The 21,314-nt window shown below is 39.0% G+C and overlaps 2 protein-coding genes across 13 annotated transcripts in view; one reads left to right on the forward strand and one right to left on the reverse strand.

Annotated features, from left to right (window-relative positions):
• Positions 1 to 9,199, reverse strand: part of CLCN3 (chloride voltage-gated channel 3) — a 63,565-nt gene extending 54,366 nt beyond the window's left edge. For 3 of the 4 annotated variants that reach the window (XM_061372809.1, XM_061372784.1, XM_061372826.1), the window contains exon 1: positions 7,678 to 7,829. The gene's annotated coding sequence lies outside the window, so the exon portion shown is untranslated. Of the gene's footprint in view, positions 1 to 7,677; positions 7,830 to 9,087 lie in introns of those variants that run through there. The other variant, XM_061372792.1, reaches the window with a different exon arrangement.
• A 94-nt stretch (positions 9,200 to 9,293) lies between these two features.
• NEK1 (NIMA related kinase 1) overlaps positions 9,294 to 21,314 on the forward strand; it is a 38,796-nt gene continuing 26,775 nt past the window's right edge. For all 9 annotated transcript variants that reach the window (XM_061372702.1, XM_061372734.1, XM_061372750.1 and 6 more), the window contains exons 1-11: positions 9,294 to 9,449; positions 10,770 to 10,918; positions 10,994 to 11,090; positions 13,107 to 13,204; positions 14,509 to 14,592; positions 15,070 to 15,137; positions 15,241 to 15,327; positions 16,388 to 16,442; positions 17,659 to 17,859; positions 19,056 to 19,116; positions 20,264 to 20,421. In XM_061372702.1, coding sequence (XP_061228686.1) covers positions 10,802 to 10,918; positions 10,994 to 11,090; positions 13,107 to 13,204; positions 14,509 to 14,592; positions 15,070 to 15,137; positions 15,241 to 15,327; positions 16,388 to 16,442; positions 17,659 to 17,859; positions 19,056 to 19,116; positions 20,264 to 20,421 — 1,026 coding nt within the window. In that variant the 5' untranslated portion in view covers positions 9,294 to 9,449; positions 10,770 to 10,801. The remainder of the gene's footprint in view (positions 9,450 to 10,769; positions 10,919 to 10,993; positions 11,091 to 13,106; positions 13,205 to 14,508; positions 14,593 to 15,069; positions 15,138 to 15,240; positions 15,328 to 16,387; positions 16,443 to 17,658; positions 17,860 to 19,055; positions 19,117 to 20,263; positions 20,422 to 21,314) is intronic.

Raw genomic sequence — 21,314 nt, forward strand, 5'->3', positions numbered from 1 at the left:
ACTCAAATATTATTTAAACAAGAAAGGAAGCAAAGACAAGCACAGAAACACAGACAAAACTACATGAAAAGGTAATACTTGTACAGCACAAAGCCAATCTTAGTCTTAAAACTGTATTCATATCTACTTTCTAGATTCTACTGAATTTCACCACTCTCAGTTACAAAAGCTTAACAAAACGGGGTTTTTTACGTTTGCAATACATACCAATACAGAGTATCACCACTTTATCTGATCTTCACAGAAGCAGAATCAATAATACCCATGTTTGATAGCACTTTTAATCTTCTCAGCTTTAACAACCCCCCCCCAAAAAAAAAAATACAAACCAGAAACTGCCAGTCTAATTACAGGATGAATACTGAACTCATGCTTTTAGTCATATGATTCCAAACAGTAAGGGTACTGACTTTAGTTTGTATGAAGTACTCAAAACTATCTCATCTCTGTTCTCTAAAATGTCTTAACCATGGCTATCCACAGTTGTAGCAGTTGAAGAGTTACACCACCTGGCACAAAGGTATTAGCCTACCTAATGGAACTGCTTCTTTCATAATCAAATTACTAACGTAAATACATTTTAATTGCTTTCAACCAAAACTGACTGGACTCGCTGAAAACTCAAGATTTAAACTTACTAAACTAACTAAACTAACTGTATTGATACATCAGGAAACTCTGCCATCAGAGTTGAAGTGTACACAGGCACACCAATAGCTAGCTACATGAGTGGCAGGGTCTTTAAGGGGGTTTTAGGTAACAACTTAGGAAGAAAAAAAGAAAAACACTAAGAACATAATCCTTAGCATGAACTTGAACCAAATATAAAAGCAAATATAACTCAAAAGCATAAGCTCTATGGGCAAATAATGATTCCCAACCAAGTCATGGTAAACAACACATGTATGTATTTATGTGCAGTTACCTTTTATGTACTGACCCATTAGCTTAGGAACTAATATACAACTATAGCTGCAAATACTAGCTCCAGGAAAAAAAAAATGTGGAGTCTCCTTAGCAAAAAAAAAAATCTATTATGCTTCTTCTGTGATCATATTCAGGTAAGAATAACACGGATATTTGTTGAGACAACTGAAAGGTAAACCCCGTACTCCTGAGGGGCAGCAACTATGACTTTAGGTTCTGTTGTAGACAATGTAGCTTTTGTCTGTGGAGTCTTTGGCCATGATGCTCATTTTCTGTTTGAGGAAAAGACACAGCAACAGTGTGCAACCTTCTCTTTACAATTTTTAAGATTTTATTCCTTTTTAATGTGGACTTGCACTGCAGTCATCTGAGGGTTATACAAACAATGGAGCAAAGCTTTTACACACCATCAGAACAATCAGAAGTCTTTTTTCATTTTCATTTTTTTATCTTTTCAGAGAAATGTACTGAACAGCCTCTAGCTATATGCAGAGATTCCTAAGTTCAGGGTCACACCTGAACTGGGTAGCTTTCAGATAATTTCATTCAAGTTCAAGGCATTTGCATCTGAATGATCTGAAAGTACTCAAGGAATGAAAGAGAGACTTTAATATAAAGGAAATGAGAGCATCATAGAAAGGAGGCTCTGCAAGCCAAGACAAAGAGCATATGAGAGCAGACTCCAGCAATAAGAGAAGCACATGAAAAGTATTCATTCTTGATATGCAAAACTGTAATTTGGGATTGTTGAACTGTAACCTGAAAAAGGACCACTATCCCCAGTTTAGCTCTAAGCACCTGCTCAATAACAGCAGCTATCACAGATTTTTAAGGTCCTTGCACTGAATTCCAGTTTCTTTATGAACACACTAAAGCCCCTGAGATAAAAATAAAATCCTATAGAGCTCTTCGCAACAAAACACAGGCAAAGGACCACTGTTTATGAAATCATGTGGGGACCCCTGGTGGTTCCTGCTTACTTACTCACCCTGCTCCTGATTTTTAAACTTAAAGTGAAGGAAGAAGCCTGGAGAAGAGAAGGCTCCGTGGAGACCTCATAGCAGCCTTCCAGTATCTGAAGGGGGCATATAGGGATGCTGGGGGTGGACTCTTCATTAGGGACTGTAGTGGTAGGACAAGGGGTAATGAGTTAAAACTTAAACAGGGGAAGTTTAGATTGGATATAGGGAGGAAATTCTTTCCTGTTAGGGTGGTGAGGCACTGGAATAGGTTGTCCAGGGAGGCTGTGAATGCTTCATCCCTGGCAGTGTTCAAGACCAGGTTGGACGAGGCCTTGGGTAATATAGTTTAGGGCGAGGTGTCCCTGCCCATGGCAGGGAGGTTGGAACTTGATGATCTTAAGGTCCTTTCCAACCCTAACTATTCTATTCTATTCTATGATTCTATTCTAAGGAAATCCCAGCTAATGAGATACTCTGGTCAGAAAGTAAAAATTTTGGTCACCAAAAGGTAAAAAAGGCCGAGGGCTCTTCTTGATATGTGTAACAAACAAATAAAGTGGCAAGTGTGCTACATAGAGCTATTCGAACTTGAAGGCTAGGAATCCTGACAGCAGGCCTGCTCTTTGCCTGGATCCTCTCGAACAGCAGTGTTAAGGCAGCAAGGTGAGGAAGGAATGAAGGGATCTGCAGTCAACAGCTAGCCCTGGCTAATGACTGACCTTCTTGGCTACACTAGACGTAAGCCACCACATCTTTGTAAATACAGCATATCCAACTGTTACTGTTTGCCATCCTGGTCATCTTCAAAGGATTACACAAATAAATAAATATGTGGAGAGAGACCTGTGAAGCTCTGATATTATTAAATAAGATTATCAAAAAACAGAAACAAGCCATTAACAAAAACATATACACTTACAACAAACAAAAGGCAGTGATGTACAATGATGTACAAACACCATCAAAAGTGAAGCATTCACTATGTTGTGTGAGTGGTTCTGAATGCACAGAAGTTCCTTCCACTTGAATATTCTCCTCTCCAGCTGTAAAACCTAGTGGGCTGTTTGGCAAATTGAACTTCTAAAATGATGTGTACTTTGTCAGGGTTTACAAATGGTAGACAAGTTTCTAGCAGGAGACTCTGGAAGGAAATTATTACTGTTAAATAGAGGTATTAAGTTGAAAGCAAGAAACAAGGTAGGTATTTTATGAAGCAAAAAGAACATGGCTTTGTGGGAGATCTTCAATTTTGAAAATTTCAGAAGATTCGCTGATACCTTCCTAAAAGGCTTCTAGCTAACAGAGCACACCAGAATGTCAGATAACTTACACAGAGACAAGGCCAGTTCACTGGGTTCATAGACCAGACTTATTAGAAACAACCCATCCTCTACCTATCCAAAGAACAAAAAGGTTTTTTTAAAGTTTGTTAGAAAGGAATAAACACTGAGATTTTTATAACTATGGTAATAACATGAATACTCCATGCACAGGTTATTAGGTCTCCTTGAGTATTCTCCAATCTTATAAGCTTTGTCACCTTAAAGGAATATTCATGCCTTGGCACAAAAACAGAAGAAAACTGGTAAGTCTATAAAACTGATAATAATTTTAAGTGTTTAGTCATTCTTGCAGTTTTCCATTTGAGAATAAAAGTCTTCAGCAAGACAAGCAGCAAAAAGTCAAATAATAATTTAAAAAGCCTTCAGTTTTCTTTCCTACAGAGACCCCCTTTGGAAATCTGTAGATTCACTTCTCAGAATCAGAAAATGAGCAAGTTTGGAAGCATATTGAGAACTGCTTTTTTCCCCCAACACGTACACAAAACAAATTAATAGCAGAAACCTCAGGGGAAAAGCTGCAGTAAATCAAGAACTGCAGAAAACACATTAAAAAAACAACAAATCTGTCAGAGAACGCTAATTTGGAGGTAAAAGTGGAAGAAACTCAAACACAAACTTTTCAGAGAAAAGAGTACTTGAATTTTAACTGTCAGGATGTCAAAATACTAGGTCAACTCAGTAGCTCTATCTGTAATTTAAATAAATTACTGAAGCAAAATTTAATTTTTTACTATTTCAATTATTCTTCATTATTCTTCTTCATTACTGTACTGCAGTATGAACACACAAAATGCACATTTGAGTATTTCCTCTTTCATCAACTGTTTAGAGAAATTTATCAAAATATACCAAAAATAAGAAACAAATTAACAACAAGGTTATTTTTATCAAAGTGTCTGTGCTTTAGGACTGAACTTTTTAATTTACTATTTCTCCTTTCCCTCCTATGGAGCCTGTAACTGGAAAGTCTAATCAAAATGCTTAACAAACAAAAAAAGGTCAATGTCTAGGAAGTTCAAGGGGAAATAACTGAATAGACTATCTGCAAGTCATTAACAACCACTGGTACCCACTGAGAAGTTATAAAGTCTCCTCTTTTTACTAATTTTCAGGAACACACATTCAGGATACTTACTGCATAATACAAACAAATCAGGACAATTTAGATGTAAGCAGATTTACAACTATTTTAACAGCTTTGTCTAGAATCCCAGACAGGATGTCAGGAAGCCACAGAATTACTTTGTCAACTCTCTTGTCTCTGATACCAACATGTATTATCAGATCATTAAGTGTAACCACTATCTCAACATTGAGTTTTTCAGTTTCTATCTTTTTAAAGCAGAGAATTATTTTCACAGTCTGTACACAACCCTCCTCCAGAATTAATGAGCATTGTTTTGCCTAAAGGTTATTCACTCAGATAATTTACAAAAGCCTCCAAAATTCAAAGACAAGTTTCAAGTTCAACACCTAAGAAAATTTACGATTGTCAACTTTCCAATATTCTGAGCATCTTCAGTTACCAGAGCCTGGCATATAAGCAAGCAGGAAGTATTGTGTAGGAGAGCCTGAAGTTGCATACCTTATTCATGAGCACTGTTAAAAAGATGGCCTGACACCTGAACAACTTTAAGGAGTGAGCCAACACAGAACCTGCACCTTCAGGTAATGACAGAAGGGAAAGACTGACACTGGGAACACAGCACTGAGAACCTGCTCTCAGAGGACACAGGTCTAAGTTGAAATCCTAGTCTGGGGAAAATAAGCACAGAGGGTGTATAAGCAGTTTCACATGCATGATCACTGCCACTGCTGATCACCTTCAGAGATTACTGGGTTACTGCTGCTGCCAAGGAGGTGCCAAAGCAAGAAGTTTAGGAACAGGCAACCTACAGTCTGAGAACTAGCAAATTAACATTTCAAACAACTCAAATTGGCACCATCATTTCTGGCACTAATCTCCCTAACAGCAGAGCTTCTTTTTAACATTTTTATTGTGACCTAGTTAAAAACATTCCTACTGCCAAATTATTGTAAGACTTCACTCTGAAAACTTGATCAGCACAGTAACACCTATCCAAATGCGTACGAAGTCACTTAAATAAGGGGGGGGGAGGAAATCTGAGTATTCCTAGAATGCCTTCTGCAATGGCTGTGAACACAGAACAGCTGTCCCAGCCTTAGTGCTTATGTTCAAAAAATGCAACTCTGCTCTTCAAATACCAAGCTAAGACACACAGACAGCCCCAAAGCAAAATGCGTGAGAAAAAAAAGAGAAAAGCCAAAGTGTATATTCACTGAATGAGAGAATATATGTTATGCAGCTAGACATAACTGTTCGTAGCATAACCAGTGCACAGCATGTTGTCACTTGCAGGTTACTGAAACACCAGTTTGTGACAAACATCATGCATGGAAGAGAACACAATAAAGTCCAAACAGTCACAAAAGAAAGGTGCAGGCATACTTATAAAGAGGCTCACAGCAATGTAGTAATGAAAAGCAAAGACCAATAGCTTCAAGTGTCTTTCCCAGCTGAGGATTTGGACAGGCTTGCTCTTATTACAAGTCAATATTAAGTGAGAGAGAGAAGATGTTTACCCCAAGATTATTTTAACTTGCAAGTATGGAAGGGATACACAGAGAGAACAGTGGTACTGTAAACCACTCGCAGAGAGGATCCTATAAAGATTTGGGCAAAGACAGCCTCAGGAATCATAGAACATGGAAAATATATTTGTAGAAATACTGCAATACACATTATGCATGACATTTACTATTGTCAGGCAAAGAATTTTTAGGACTGACATGCCAATACTAAACAAAAGCAAAGAATGAACAAGCTCTGGTTTTCTAGACACTATACACTTTTTATTTTCCCAGGTGTTGCATACAGGTGTAAAGTAATTTTGTTTCAAGCTGCGAGCTTCAACCTATCTGCAGCTTTCCCAGAGCAAAGCTGCTTTCCATTTTGGCAACCTGCAAGTACTGAGCATCAAGTTTACATCTGCTTGCCAATCAAAGAGACATCAACTCTAAAGCAGTTAGCCAGTAAAAGACTTATCTTTGAAGAAAAATGGTAGTGACAGTTGGCGAGTTCTCTAAGGGCTTATTTTACTTCACAAAGGTATGTCTCCTATAATGCACAAATTACTTCTTTCAATTTTATTTTGCTGCATATTGAAGTTACCTTAAATAAAGAAACAGTACTTGTAACTATCTGCTTTCAAATCTGTCATGTCAACATGTCCTTCGCTCAAATAGATGTTTTTGCAAAGCAACATCTATGTTGCCTAGGGATACAGAACAGAAATGCCTTCACAGGTCCACCAAGAAAGGCATCTGAAAGCAAAAGCATCAATACACCTGACACTTAATAACAAAACTTAATTTCTTTCACAAACTCTCCACCATGAACCTCTGAGGTCCCATAACCTTAAATAGGAGGTACAAGTCCAAAAACCCAAATGACTACCATATAGGGATATTTTTCCAAAAAGATTTTTTTAGCGTATATTCTAAGAGTTTAGCACCAGAAATGTTTATAATTTGCTTTAAGTTGGTTTTAAAGCCTTGTTTTACCTAGTTTAGTACTTTAAAGTGTGACACAGCAAATATACTAATCAACATTATTTCACACGGTTTTCCACTGTCACACTTGTAGCTGTTCATTTTAAGTGCGAATTGATACATATTTGGTTTACAGTATGTTTCAGGTTTGTGGATAGGGAAGGATTTTGGGTAAGTAGAGAGGATAACATGAACAAACTCAATCTTCAGTTCTAACCTCGCTGACCTGCACCCTCTCATTTAATTAAGAGGCTCCAGGAGCAGTCCATTACCTCCCTCCCTTGCATAACAGCAGTCTTACTAACCAAACCTGTGAGCCAACTCGAAGCGAGGAGGAGCTTGAGCCGAATTAATACTTCTAACACTGTTTACATGAGGAGGAGACTGGATCTTCGAAGTTGCAGAGCACCTCCGTTTATGTGAATGAGAGCTACCACAGACGAGAGCCGAAATCGGGTGACAAGAGATCACACGCTGTGTAAACATGCGGGGAACTGCCCCTCACCCCGGCACTTCCCGTTTCGGAGGAGGAGAGCAAATCATATTAAGGGTCCACGAGGAACCGCCATTTCTGACCCTTCCCGCCTCCTGGCCGCAGGACGAGGCGGTCTCGCTTGCCAGAGCGCAACAGCCGTCCGCGGGCGGGCCGTGCAGCGGAGGCTGCCTTCTCCTTTCCTCTCCTCTCCTCTCTTCTTTTCTCCCCATCTTTCGCCTCCCCCGGTCCCACCAGGGTCGAGCCAGAGCCACCACCTCATCCGCGCTCACCCCGACAGCAGCAGGCAATGAACGAGGGGCCCGCCCGCGGCCCCTCTTGTCACGCCACGAGAAGGCGAAAACCAAGGCAAACCTAGCCCAGCCCGCCCCGCCCCTACCTGTCCTGGCAGCACCGCCTGCTGCTCCCCAGGGAGGCGCTGGCTCATCCTCCTGCGGCGGCGGGGCGGAGACGCCGCGGACACCGGCTCGGCCCCCGGCCCCAACGGTCGCTCCGGCAGCCAGGCCCGCCCCCTCGCCTGGGGGGCGGGGCTTCCTGCCACGCCGGCGCGCCACAGGGCTCTCTCAGCGCCTGGCAGTTAGCGTCACCGCCGCCACTTCCGGTTCCCTCACGGGTCGCCCGCCCGCAGGGGCGTGGCTGGCCGGCTGTCGGTGAGGGGAGGGGCTGTTAGGCGCGGACCCGGTGAGGTGAGGGCGGGAGTAGTACGCGTTTCAGAACAGGGAGACGGTTTACCCTGTCGTACGTCGCCGCGTCATCTGGCTGAAACCAGGAAGCGTCTAAGTTTCACGGGCGCTACGTGACTGTAGGGCCACAAGAACTTAAAGTGGTTTTATCTGCAGCCGAAATGCAGATCTCGGGCAGAGCACCTACCTGCGTGCTGTCTACCCGAGGAGGGTGTGAGGCGTTTCAGTGCCTGCCGAGACTGAGGCCAGTAAAGAGTTTACTGGGCATACATCGACAGAACAGAGCTTCCACTAAAATACTGTGAGAGGTTTGGTGGGGTCTGGGGGGTTGGTTTTTTTTTTTTTTTTACGGAACATGATGGAATATCTGCAGGTTTGTGATTCTGCTCCTCTTACTGTCGTGAGACCCCATCTGGTGGGGGATGTGGGGATTGCTCGAGCAAGCCCAGAGGAGGGCCGTGAAGATGCTCAGACGGCTGGAGCACCCCTAGTATGGAACAGGCTGAGAGAGCTGGCATTGTTCAGTGAAGAAGAGAAAGCTCTGGGGAGACCTTAGTTCAGCTTTCCAGTACCTAAAGTGGGCCTACAAGAAAGATGGAGAGAAGCTTTTTACATGAGAGCATGTAGTGACAGGACTAGGGGGAATGGCTTTAAATTGTGGGAGGGGAGATCTAGATTAGACTTTAGAAAGAAATTCTTCACTTGAGGGTGGTGAGGCACTGGCACAGGTTGCCCAGAGAAGCTGTGGCTGCCCCATCCCTGGCAGTGTTCACGGCCAGGCTGGATGGGGCTTTGCACAACCTGGTCTAGTGGAAGGTGTTGGGGACTAGAACAAGACATCTTTAAGGTCCTCTCCAACCCAAACCATTCTAGGATTCTAACAAAACAGAACAGTGCTTCCTACCGTGCACACAGGGCGATGTACGAAGACAATCAGAGTAAGAATTTAAAGGATCGTTGTGAATCATAAGCCGTTACTCGCACATGCCGTTAACCCGCACTCTGACTGTGGAGCGGAGAAGCCACAGCGGCCACGGGCACCCCTACCCTCCTGAATGACTCCCCCAGGCATCCCTCCCAGGTGAGGTCCCTGGGAAGACACGTACCGCTGTAGCCAGGCTGCGCGGTCTTGCGGGTCATGGCTGGCCCAGGAAAGGTTTACAGCTGCTCCCGGTTTTCCCGCTGGAACGCGAACACTGACCACTGCTGGATGCCCGTCCCGCCTCCTGGCGCGGCGGCCGACACACCCCGCCCGTCACCTGACTGGTGGCGGCGCGTTACTACGGTGAAGCGCCGCTAACGCGGGAAGGGCGGTCAGGCTGAGCCGCTGCCCCGCCTTGGGACAGGTCGGCCAATGGGAGCTGAGCTGCGGGGCCGGCCCGCCAATGAGGCCTGAGGGGGCGGGTCCGCGGCGGCTGTGAGTCTTGGTTGAGCGGCCGTGGCAGTGCTGGTCGGGTGCAGCTGGGAGGTATGGTAGGCGTGGGGAGGGGGCTTGCGGGGCCAAGCAGGTGGCGGGTCTTCACTCTCGGTCGCCCTGGGGCAGGGTGGCTCTGGTTTGTCTCCCTGGTGCTAGTCTTGCCCAGCTGTGTAGGCGTGGCGGCCTGGCGAGGCCCGGCTGAGGCCTCTCTTGCCGCCGGGCTGGGGCTGGCGAGCACTGTGCCGTACCGCTTTCCTTCTGCCCAGTTGCGGCTTAGCCGTGTGGTTCGGGTTTGTGGCCTTATTTTCTTCGTGTTTACTGGTCGGGTTGTCTTGGGGTATGACTTATGCCCCGGTGCACGAGCCGCTCCTCTGCGTGTCGGTGATGGACAAAATGACTTCTTGCCCAGGGCTCGAAAAGCCAACGCCCTATCAGCGCTGATGTCCTTTTTAAAGATTTGTATTTCCCATGCCACGGTTAAAAAGAGGCCATCTAACTCGCAGAAAATTGTAAACTTTCTTTGAACTGTATCTTCTCGCCCACAGGCTGCTTATCGATGGTTTGTATTTGAAGAAAATAGCCTGCAGTAGGAGCCCAAAGCTATGCCTAATGCAGCTGGCTTGGCTGTAGTACAAGCATAGGTTGTGTCATAAATAAACCAGGGATATACAAGAGAATGTAGTAAAGTCATGTGAAGTTAAAATTAGGTCCTGCCTGCTAGTTTAAACATTGCCCTAAAGATAATATTGCTGTTAATACTGAGTATGTGCAACTTTACACTATCTTTCTGTACTTGGAGGCAAAAATACCTGTTTCCAGTCAGAATTAAGGTCACATGTTAAATAATGATTCTAAGCTAAACGGGGGTCTCTTGAATTCAGTCCGTTTTTTGGCTTCATTATCATGACTAACTTGCAAAATACTAGATTCATTGCTTCTTAAGCAATGTGTAGGGATTCCCCACACACACTGTTGTAGTCCTTCCAAGTACGGGCAAATGAAAGATTGTTAATGAGGTGCAATAGCTCTGTATGATGATTGTGTGCTAGCTGAATCAGAAGTTATGGCACTGACTGTGTGCCTTTTTGAAAGATAAAACACTTTGGGGGTTTGTTTGTTTTTTTACTTTATAATGTGTCAAGTTGAAAGATTAAACCTGGTTGTTGGTTTTAGCAATACAGCCTCTTTTCTACACCGGGTGAGCCAACTGTACCAAAATAAAATTAAAACTAAGAGTAGATGGTTTAGAGAAAAGCTGCAAAGCATGTGATGCAACTGAAGAGACAAATGGCTTGAATATACCATGACCTAGCAGGCTAGGTGACTAAGTACAGCTAGCTAAATATGTTCTGTGGGTTTTTTTTTTCCTAGTACTCAAGAAAGGATGCCTTAAGAAGATAACTATGGATAAGTATATTAAAGTGCGAAAGATCGGAGAAGGATCATTTGGGAAAGCATTTCTTGTCAAAGCTAAAGAAAATGGCCAACAGTATGTTATTAAAGAAATTAACATCTCAAAGGTGAGTGATTATTGTTAATTCCTGACCCATTTTTTTGTATTTCTTTTCTGAAAAATCATTATTTTCCTTCTAAAGATGTCAAATAAGGAGAGAGAAGAATCAAGGAGAGAAGTCGCTGTATTGGCTAACATGAAACATCCAAATATTGTCCTGTACAGGGAGTCATTTGAAGGTAAGGTTAATTAACACATTAGAATGTGAAGAAATGATAGTGACTGTCTGTGCACTACTTACTGTATTTAGTGTGTTTTCTCCTTAATTAGTCTTTTTAATACTTCCGTTACTTTGTTCCTTTGAATTGGTTTGGGATTTTTTCCCACAATTCCCCTGCACAGTTAAAAGTAATAGTAATTTTTTAAAAGTGCAACAATTAAACAGAAATGTTCATGCCTCTTCCTTACATGCATCAGTTTTGGTTGATGCTTAAATGAAAGGGTTATGGTGTCTTGTTTCTCCACAGCGTAAGTCTCCTTGTGTATATCCTAACTGCTTGAATGCTTTGTGTGTTAAATATGAGTACAGTGTGAATTTGGGTATTGATAACCTAGGAAAAGTGATTTTATATCAAAGTCTGATATCTTAGAATGCAATCTTCAGTAATTGTAATCATATTGCTGCTTTCAGAGCTAGAAAAATAGATGTGACTTTATTTCATCAAGCTATGAAGGAAGGAGAAACATAATCCCACATTGCTTTCACTGTGAATGTCTTTGGAAATGAGCAGAACAGATAAAATATTCCAACAACCTGTCATATAAGTTAAAATATTATTCAAAACCCTATTACTTGAAATACTGTTCAGGATCACTGCTTTCCTTCATTTCTGCTGACTTTCATGTCTTTTGGAGGCTTTTGGTTTTTGTTTGGGGTTTGTTTTTTTTTTTTCTTTTTCCTATTTATTAAATAGAATTTGATGTCATAGTTTTGTTGCATAACCAGAGTCTTCCGCTTTATAAATTCACCCTTCTGCCTTTTCTTTAATAGAACCATGTTCTTTAAGACTGCCTTTTTCTTTTCTTTGTTGTTCTTACAAGGTAGATCCTGTAATCTGTAGTTCACAAGACCTCATGTTGGATCTTTATTACTAAAGCACTTTGACTTTGAACATGCTGATTTGGTTTATAAACAAGAATTATTTCAGCAACAGGTCTGCAAGAAATCCAGGCTCCTGTTTTTTTAAATAATACCAATTACAAAGCTTAACCAAGATGAGAACCACTGTAAAGAAAAAAAGAAAAATCCTGGGTTTGCTGTTTTGAAAAACAGATTTCAGAAGCATTCTGTGGGAGTGTGTTTTAAGTGACTTAGAGTTAAAATTAATTACATCATCTATTTAGATTTTTTTTAAGTGCTATTGCGAACTCCGAAGTTTTTTCTTTTGAGTACCAAAATTGATTGATTTATGCATTTATTTAGCTCTTCTCAAAATCATTCCTAATGTGTGAGTAATGTGTGGTTTTGCTAACTTGCGAATTGCTTCTGCCTAATCTTTCTTTTTCATCAGTAACTGGAAAAGATTGCACTGGAGAGCAAAGCTGTAACTTCAAATGTAATACATATATATTCATACCTCCTAGTGGAAGCTTGCATAGGATTTTTCGAGGTCCCCCCAAATTTCACTAAAAATGAGCTGTGTGTCTTGTGTGAGAGTTGATGATGGCCATGTTCTTGCACTTAATATGAGTAGTAGTACCTTGTCCAGGTAAAGCTCCAAGAAAGAATTAGGCAAATAGAGGCAGATATCTAAATTAGAAGTTAAGATCTCTAGGGTAGCGAATCTATGGGGTGTTTGAAAACACAAGAAGAATGGGTTTATATTGCAGTCAGTTACATATTTAATTTCATAGTGGGCATTGGTTCAGCAGATGTCATTTTTCTTCTCTCCATAACAAAATAGTCTGATGTTGCCAGAAATGAGAAACTTCTGTTTTACAACTCAGAATAGTAAAAGAATTTTTACTTCAAGTTAAAGAAAAAAAAAAGAGACTAACAAATGGTATCTGAAGCTGTATGTGAAAAGGTTAGTTTTTGATTGCTTTTCTGTGACTCTAGTGAAGATATTAGGAGAGTTATGTTAAAGCTTGCTGTAGTTTTTTTTTTTTTTTCTGGTTTGTTTTTGTTTGGTTGGGTTTTTTGTTTGGTGGGGTTTTGGGGAGTTTTTTTAAGTAGCTTGTGGCTTGTTTTACAGAAAATGGCTGTCTCTACATAGTGATGGATTACTGTGAAGGAGGGGACCTATTTAAAAAAATAAATGCCCAGAAAGGAATCTTATTCTCTGAAGATCAGGTAACAGTAAACTGCTGCTGTAGTGTTTTGGTGAATGATAATTCTTCGTAAGTTTTCGGTTGTTTTGGTTCAGTTTGGTTTGTTAATCTAAAAGGAGGTTCTGAAATGTGATTGTTGTTGCCGTCAATCAAAGTAGTCTCTTAAAGGGGGGGGGGGGAATGTAGCTGAAAACTGTATGTTATTTGGGCTTTTCTATGTGTAAGATGCTCCAAAAAAAAGTTGGATCTCTTGCAAAGTAAACCAAATCTGAAAAATGAAAAATCCTGAAGGACACCATAATTATTTTTAAAACTTTTAAAATCAATATTTTTTAAGTTATAATGGCATGAGGTTTTTATTTTGTAATATTGATTTTCATTTATCAGAATTATAATAATATTAAATATGGCAATATGAAGTTGACATGATTCAAAAGTTTATTTTTCCATTAGGAAAAAAAAATATTGTAAGTAGACCAGCAGATTTTCTACAGTTCTGGGTATAAAATCATTTGTACTGTGGAAGAATTTGGAATAAATGAGAAGATTTTATGTGTAGTTTTGTGTTTGGTTAAGTGAAAATAGATTATGTAGGATTCCTTTTTTTTTTTTTTCTAATTTGGACTCGCTTCTATGAGAAGACCTTAAAGTGGAAAAGTGACAATTACATCTTGCATTTTACTGTAATTTTGACATGTGTGTACTTCTAAGCTGAGAACGTGAAACCAGTATTCACATGGAAAAGTTCTTGCTGTTGGTCACTATCGTGTTTTCTACAAATTTACAAAAATAAAAAGAATAATTTTGGGTCATTTATAATATTCTAACTACATGTTGTTTGCTGCTTTTCTCATTGAAATCTGCTTTGTACCCTTTTTCAAAAGGTGGAATACTTAAAATTATTGTATGACAAAATAAGTGTTGCTGTAAACATCAGCATGGCCTTCTAAAACTGTTGATTAGCTGACTGCAAGAAGGCTTGTTGTAATGGTTGCAGCAAAAGTACAGTGTTTAAGATGCAAATTCCAAGTTTGAAACATTTTAGTCTTAAATTCATATTGCAAACTTTTGTTAGGCTTATAATATGTAATGAAACTAGTAGCCTCAAACTATCTAATTTTAGTAATATGTACCTTTCATTAAAATGTTTGCATTGTAGTGACAGTACTTTTAATTTTTTAATTATTCTCTGGTATAAATAAAGACAGGTTTGTGGGAAGAGGGTAAAATCTTGAGTTATAAAACTGATTTTATAAAATCTTTATTTATGTAACTGGGGAAGTTTCCAAATAATTATGCTGATGTTGCATTTTCTTTTATGTGTAGATTCTAGATTGGTTTGTACAAATCTGCTTAGCATTAAAGCACATACATGATAGAAAAATCTTGCATCGGGACATAAAGTCACAGGTATGTGGGTAACTTTTTTTTTTTCTTGAATTTACTCTCAAAGTGATTACATTCATATCTTGCTTGTATATATTGGCAAATCATGGAAAATAGTCTTTTAACGTAAAAACTTCTAATACTGGAAATACTTTTTTTTCTTCAGAATTATTTGGAGGAGGTTTATATGATGTATGGTATAAATATACAATATGAAAAAATGGATGCGGCTACTTGATGAAGCTGCATGAATGTTATTAATGTTTCTGTGCAGGGACAGAAGAGGTTGTGTTAGAACAGTGTTTAGTGTAATAGCGTTTAATTTTGATCAAGTAGAACTAGAGTAAGTCTGGTGTTTCACAGTAGGCAGTAACTCTACTACTGCTAGTGACTTCAGAGTGATTGAATAGTAGAAAACTTTATTCTTTCCAAAACATATTGAGAACAAGAAACGTGCAATTGTATGAATGTTTTAATTCTTCTTAAAATTTGTATATCAAGAATATATTTTTAACCAAAGATGGAACAATACAACTGGGAGATTTTGGGATCGCCAGAGTTCTTAACAGGTAACTCATTTTCAATGCAGTTTTCTCTGACTTAATTTAAATTGCTTTGATCTGTGCACATCACAAGAGTTAACTAGTTAACATTCATTCTTACTTTTTTTAGTACTGCAGAGCTGGCTCGTACTTGCATAGGAACACCATACTATTTGTCGCCTGAAATATGTCAGAACAAACCTTACAACAATAAAAGGTACTACTAAGCATTTATTGAAACATTTTTGGTCAAGAGAAGAAAGTGAGTTCTAGAAATGAGAAGCTGTTTTATGAGGGTGAACAGTTGTTAGTTCATTTCTTAGCCAAGAAGGTACCAAGACTCATTGCACAAGAGGGACCTTAGTAGGTATGTGCAGTCCAAAGCAGTGTGATGCAGAGATGACTTAGCTTAATGCTTTGAGTTCTAGATCTAGCCATGTTTTTAATTATGGCTCTACTTTTGCCTAGCTATTTGTGCTGCCTTAATTTATGTAGTATGAATGTGATACTGTTATGGATGAAATCACAAACACATTAATTGGATTCTCTAAGTGTGTGCATAGATAGGTGACTCAGCTTGCTTCAGGTAACAAAGTCATACCGATACCTTGCTTATGTTTGCTGTCCTGGCAGTAGGCTATATCTAGTAACAGTGTCCCTTACATTTTACTGTAATTAAAATGGTCATTGTCAAGTTAGCCTTACACTCTAAGTTGCTGCATCTATTGCTGTGAGTGACTGAGACTAATTTCAGTTGGTTTCTTAAGAGATACAAATTACAGTTCCTTGCCCCTTTAATTTCTTCATGGGATTTATTATCCAGTTGCATTCTAACCAAATTCTGTAATCCTGTAATGAGTGAGGATAAATACGTCAGTGTTAAACAGAGTAAATTGACTTTGAGAATTGCATTTGCTTAATTAGGTAGTGAGTTCTGTTTGGGTGTTTTGTTTAATTCAAAGACCTCAGACAAGTGTATATATTTAAAGAAAAAAAGCCTTTATCTGTATTTTGTCTGAGTTCTGTGATTGATGTAGTTCAGATGAAAAGGCCTAAATGAAATCTGAAGCCAGAATATCCTCATCTGGTTTTCAGTTGGCCTTATTTTTGGTGGTTGAATTATTTTTTTGTTTGGGGAATGGAAGATGTATGTACAGAGGAGCTTTTGCATACTCAAAATGCAGCCTTTTCCTTTTCAAAGATATACTTCACAGGTGTAAGTTGCTTGGCAGTATTATACCCACAACTAATTCTTACGATACATTCTCTTGATTTAGTGATATCTGGGCCCTTGGTTGTGTTCTCTATGAAATGTGCACACTTAAACATGCGGTGAGTAGAAACTTTTGATTTCAAACAGAATATTTTTCCCTGATATTATGCAAATGTATGTCAGTTAATGAAAGGCTTTTGTGGTGGCTGTTTAAAATAGCCTTCAGCATTTCTGTCTCCTCTTTCTATACTGACCAACATTTTCCATCTCTGTTTTGTTTTACACTGATCTGTTCAGAAATCTTAGCATTGTATACTTTGTTCACGATTGTAGGTTTTTAATGAACTGTATTAGCTGGGTAAGTTGTTTGGTATTGTAGTAAGTGATACTGTGGATGGTGTTCCTTTCTTTTAAGAAAGTTGACATTTTCACTGAAAATCTGAATTTGGACTGTCAGCTTTTGTGCAGGTGGGTTAATGCATTTCTGTTTAGAACAGAAATAGTTCTTGGACAATATCCCAAGCTCAGAGGGTTGGCTTTTGTTTGGTTTTCATTTTGTTTTCCTCTGTGTGTGTGTTGTTTTGAAGGCTGTATCTTTATCATACGTATTCCAGTCAGGAAGAGAAGAAAAAAAAATTCTCCTTTTTTTTTATATTTTGTTTCAGGTTTTTGGGGGAAGGGTATTTTTATTAAAAGAAAAAAGATTATAATGACATGAAAATCAGGACGGATTTAATGGTCTAACTTCCATAATTTCTTATTGCTTGCTCTTTTCTGTGGCAGCAATGCTAACAGTATTTCCTTTCTGTGAGTTGATGGCCATAGGTTGTTTTCTGTGAGCTGGGTGATACGCATTGTTTTCTTTTTATTGTAAATAAGAATTGAAATAGTGTTCTCTGTTTGGATTCCTTTGGGTTTTACACTAAATGAATGTTAATGCTCTACATTCTTTCATTTGAAATGTGGCTTCTAAAAGGTCAGAAGGCATGTGATGGTTGAAAGTTTTTTGGGAGAGGAGATCAAGCAGAGAATGATACAATTATTGTATTCTTAATTATATATCATTGTCAGTCTAGATCTGAAGGGAAATATTTGTTAGCAAAATGTATATCTCAATGGCATATCTATTATGATGTATTTTTAATTGGAATACTTGGCAGCAGGTTATTTTAAACTGCTGATATAAACTGTACATAGCCTTCAAAATTTGTTTTGGCATGTTGAGGCGAACATACTTTTTTGGTTTTGTTTTTCTCATCATCTTTGTATACAGGCTTGCGTTTGGACAGACAGTAAGTAATATGCAGTCACTGTTTTCTTTCTTGTGTGATACAGTTTGAAGCTGGTAACATGAAGAACTTGGTACTGAAGATAATATCTGGACCTTTTCCTCCTGTTTCTACACATTATTCCTATGACCTACGTAATTTGCTCTCACAGTTATTTAAAAGGAATCCTAGGAACAGACCATCAGTAAACTCCATATTGGAGAAAAATTTTATAGCCAAACGGGTTGAAAAATTTCTCACACCACAGGTATGGAGTTAGTTTTAATTCTAGTTTTGCTAAAGGCATCATAGGACTTCACTTTATTCTAATGTTAATGTACAACATAAGAAATTGGAGTAATGGTATTCTCAAGAGCTTTTGTAGGGATGCTTTAGGCTGAGGAAAGAGTTTTACTATGAACTGTGAAGAAAAATCTTAAATTATTTAAGTATGTAGACAGAGAAAGAACAAGGAGGAAATGAATGCAAAAGCAGACCTCACTAAGCATGAAGGATTCTAATGGATTCTAACTCAAAACTAAAGTGATTTCACAAAAAGGCCATATGTAGTTGGATCAGTAAGAAATTTCCCAGGTCTGCTACATGTTGCAGAAAGCATCAACTTTGTTTTATTCTAAACCTTCCTCCTTATATTCAGTCATACCACACTTATAATGGTTCTGATCATTTGCTGTCCTTGTGTGTGCTGCAAAATCACGTGGCATTCTAGACCTGTCACATTGCATCTCAGTCATCTTTTTATAGGTTGTGCTTGTTATTTTACTGCAGCTTTTCAATACTTTTAATTATGTTTGAACCTTTTTCATTTCTACTTGAGAAATGAAACTCTTGAGAATGATACTCTTGAGGTATTGCGTTCAGAACTGCCAACAGTATTTGAGATGATGGCCTGTTAATGTTTGGTCTTTGTCTAGACTTCAAGTAAGGCTATTTTCCACACTTTATTATGCTGTTTCGATATGCCTGGTAGCATGCCCTATCTGTTGTTCTTAGATGTCTCTATAGTCATCTTCCCATCTTGAAAAGGATAGAGAAACTTAAAGACTGCAAACATTTTTAAAGGACTGCTAGCTGAGAAATTGAACTTTGGCAACTATACAGAAATCTAAAATGTACTATGAATAAAGCTATGTTGATACATTAACTTTATTCTAGATTCTTAGCTAGCTCATAAATGAGGTAACATACCAGCTAGAAGTCAGACTAAATCAGTTTTTCAATTATTTGAGTAAATGCACCAAAAATGTTTGAAAACGCTGAATCCAGCTTCCTATTCATGTTTGTGATACTAAATTGAATACATAAGGTTGAGTATTCATTTAAAATTAAGATACAGTAAATGCTATTAGATGCTTACTGGGAGTGGCACATTTCTCTGAAAATGTGTTTTTCCTATTTTCAGCCATAAGTGCGGCTGGCTAATAACTTCAATTCTTTATTTAGCTTATTGCAGAAGAATTCAATCACAAAATCTTCCAGAAGTTTGGTCAGCATGCTGCACCAGGTAAGTAAGTGTATAAAGTGATTTTGCTTTCAGCACTGGCAAGACAGTGCATGTGGTTTTGTTTTTCCTTGCGGTTTTGGTCTGTTCTTATACCTGATTCTAGAAGTTTCAGGAAGAAAGAGAGAAGCAATTTACCTCCCTCCCTTGGGGAGCTGGGTGTATGTAGGGTACAAATGATAACTGTGGTCCTGTAATATTTTAGTTGAGCTTTTTCCTCTTGCAGTATGCTATGCTTCCAGAGTTTAAGGGGACAGTGAAGACTACAAATACACTAAAAAAAATTTATGTCTTGCTATTGAGCATTTTTTTTCCACTTGGTAATGAGAAATGGGTAATGAGAAATACCATTTCCTCTAAAAAGGTGAGAGGTTTTGTTAGAGATTCCTGGACAAGCACTGACTTCAGACCAAAGCAGTAGAATTTCTGCTACTGGTAGGAAATTAGATAGCGGTTCATTTTGTCAACATGGTCTTACCTGACTTCATTTTCTGAATTAGTTTACCCTACGTTTCCTGGATTTTTCCCCCTTTTTTGATTTTATTTCTTCATAATTATTTGAAGCTGTGGCAAGTGCGTTGGTGTCATTTAATAATGTTCTGTGTTTCACTGCTGTCATTACATTCTGTAGTAAAAGAGCCCTGCTAACACAGAATCAAGTCCACAATATTGGCATATTTTCAGAAATTCTACAGGGAAAGCTTTATCCCTGAAAGCCACTGAAGCTCTTCCAGAACTCATCTTCTGCTGACATTAGTGTTGCAGTCTAGTATTGTTAGTGGTGGGGAGCCTGTCCCTCCATTCTGTTAGGAAAAGTTTTTCCTGTGTCCATGACAACTGTATGATGGAGCATGGAAGCTGAAACAAACTTCAGTTCTCCAGTTTGAAGTATTGAGAGCGAAAGGCTCAGGGATTGTGTTTTGCTGTTATGAAGCATGAAATTAAGCTGTTTTGGACAACTGGGTGTGTTGCACTTATGCATCAGCTGATGTGAATGAAATGTTAGCAGTTTGCACGTTTTCCTCAGCTTTGCTGTTCCGAGACCTTGGGAAATGGAAATATGGTACACTGGCTAGCCTGGATTGCTTTAAAAGAGAGTTAGAGTTTTTTGTTTGCTTGTTGTTTTATTTTTCTTTTCTTTTCATTTTAGCTAAAAGGCCAGCTCAAGAGCAAATACTGGCTTCAGTTGCACCGGCTCAGAAAATTACCAAACCTGCTGCAAAATATGGAGTGCCTTTAGTGATGAGGAAGCCTTGTGATGTACCTAAAAAGCCTAATGATAAGAAGCCATTGGCTAAATCTAGACAGGTAAGAAACTAAATTACTTAAACTGGTTTGCTCATACCTTATCTAAATGCTATGAAAATATGTATTCCTTTTCAAAATATGGGGACATGCATCTGCAGAAGAATTAATAGTAGTTCAAATGCTCGGTTTGCTTTATTACAGAGTTTTTTGGTTGGTTTTGTTTAGTTGGTTTTAATAGAATAATTTTCGTATACTGCTGCCTTAGCTTTGGGTTTTAATTCCACTGCTGAATTAGATGTGCTTTGCATGTTTTCATTTCCTTTGGTGGTGTTGACCATTCCAAGGAATGTGGAAAGTCTGTCAGGTATACCAGGGTCATTGGGTGAGAATCTGCATTTTCGAAAAATAGAAAACTTTTTTTAGTCATTTTCAGCCAGACAAATTGTGTAATTGGAAGAGGAGTTTCCCAGATTTAATTTCATGAGCTAATGAGAAATCGTCTTCTGTATACCTTCATATGGTATTTTCAGTCTTTCTTGAAGTAAGTTTTCTCTGTGGTACTTATTACATAAAACTCTTCTTTCCTCCTTCTCTTCATGGCACTTCGAGCAACATAATACTAAGATCTCTATGCGTCTGTCAAATTTGACAGGTGGATAGAAAATTTGAGTTACAAATTACCCTTGAGGCTCACAAATTATTGGAGGCATAGGCAAAAGCTCGTTGATCAGCAAGCTTTATTGGCTTGTGTGTGTTTATGAGACTGAGGTTTTTATGTTTTAAGGCTTGGTTGTGCAACTGTCTCCTAGTCTACTGAGCTTTATAATCAGTATCACCAGCCAACATTGATCCAGCTTGCACAGAGACTCAAAGTGGCAGGGTAGAGACTGAGGAAATATCCTCTTGCTGCATCTAAGAAGTCAGTAATGATGCAATTTTAAGACATAGTGTGT

The sequence above is a fragment of the Neopsephotus bourkii genome, unplaced genomic scaffold, assembly GCF_033783945.1.
Source record: "Neopsephotus bourkii isolate Nb327-2 ecotype Australia unplaced genomic scaffold, CSIRO-AGI_Nbou_v1 NB_168, whole genome shotgun sequence".
Classification (NCBI taxonomy): domain Eukaryota; kingdom Metazoa; phylum Chordata; class Aves; order Psittaciformes; family Psittacidae; genus Neopsephotus; species Neopsephotus bourkii.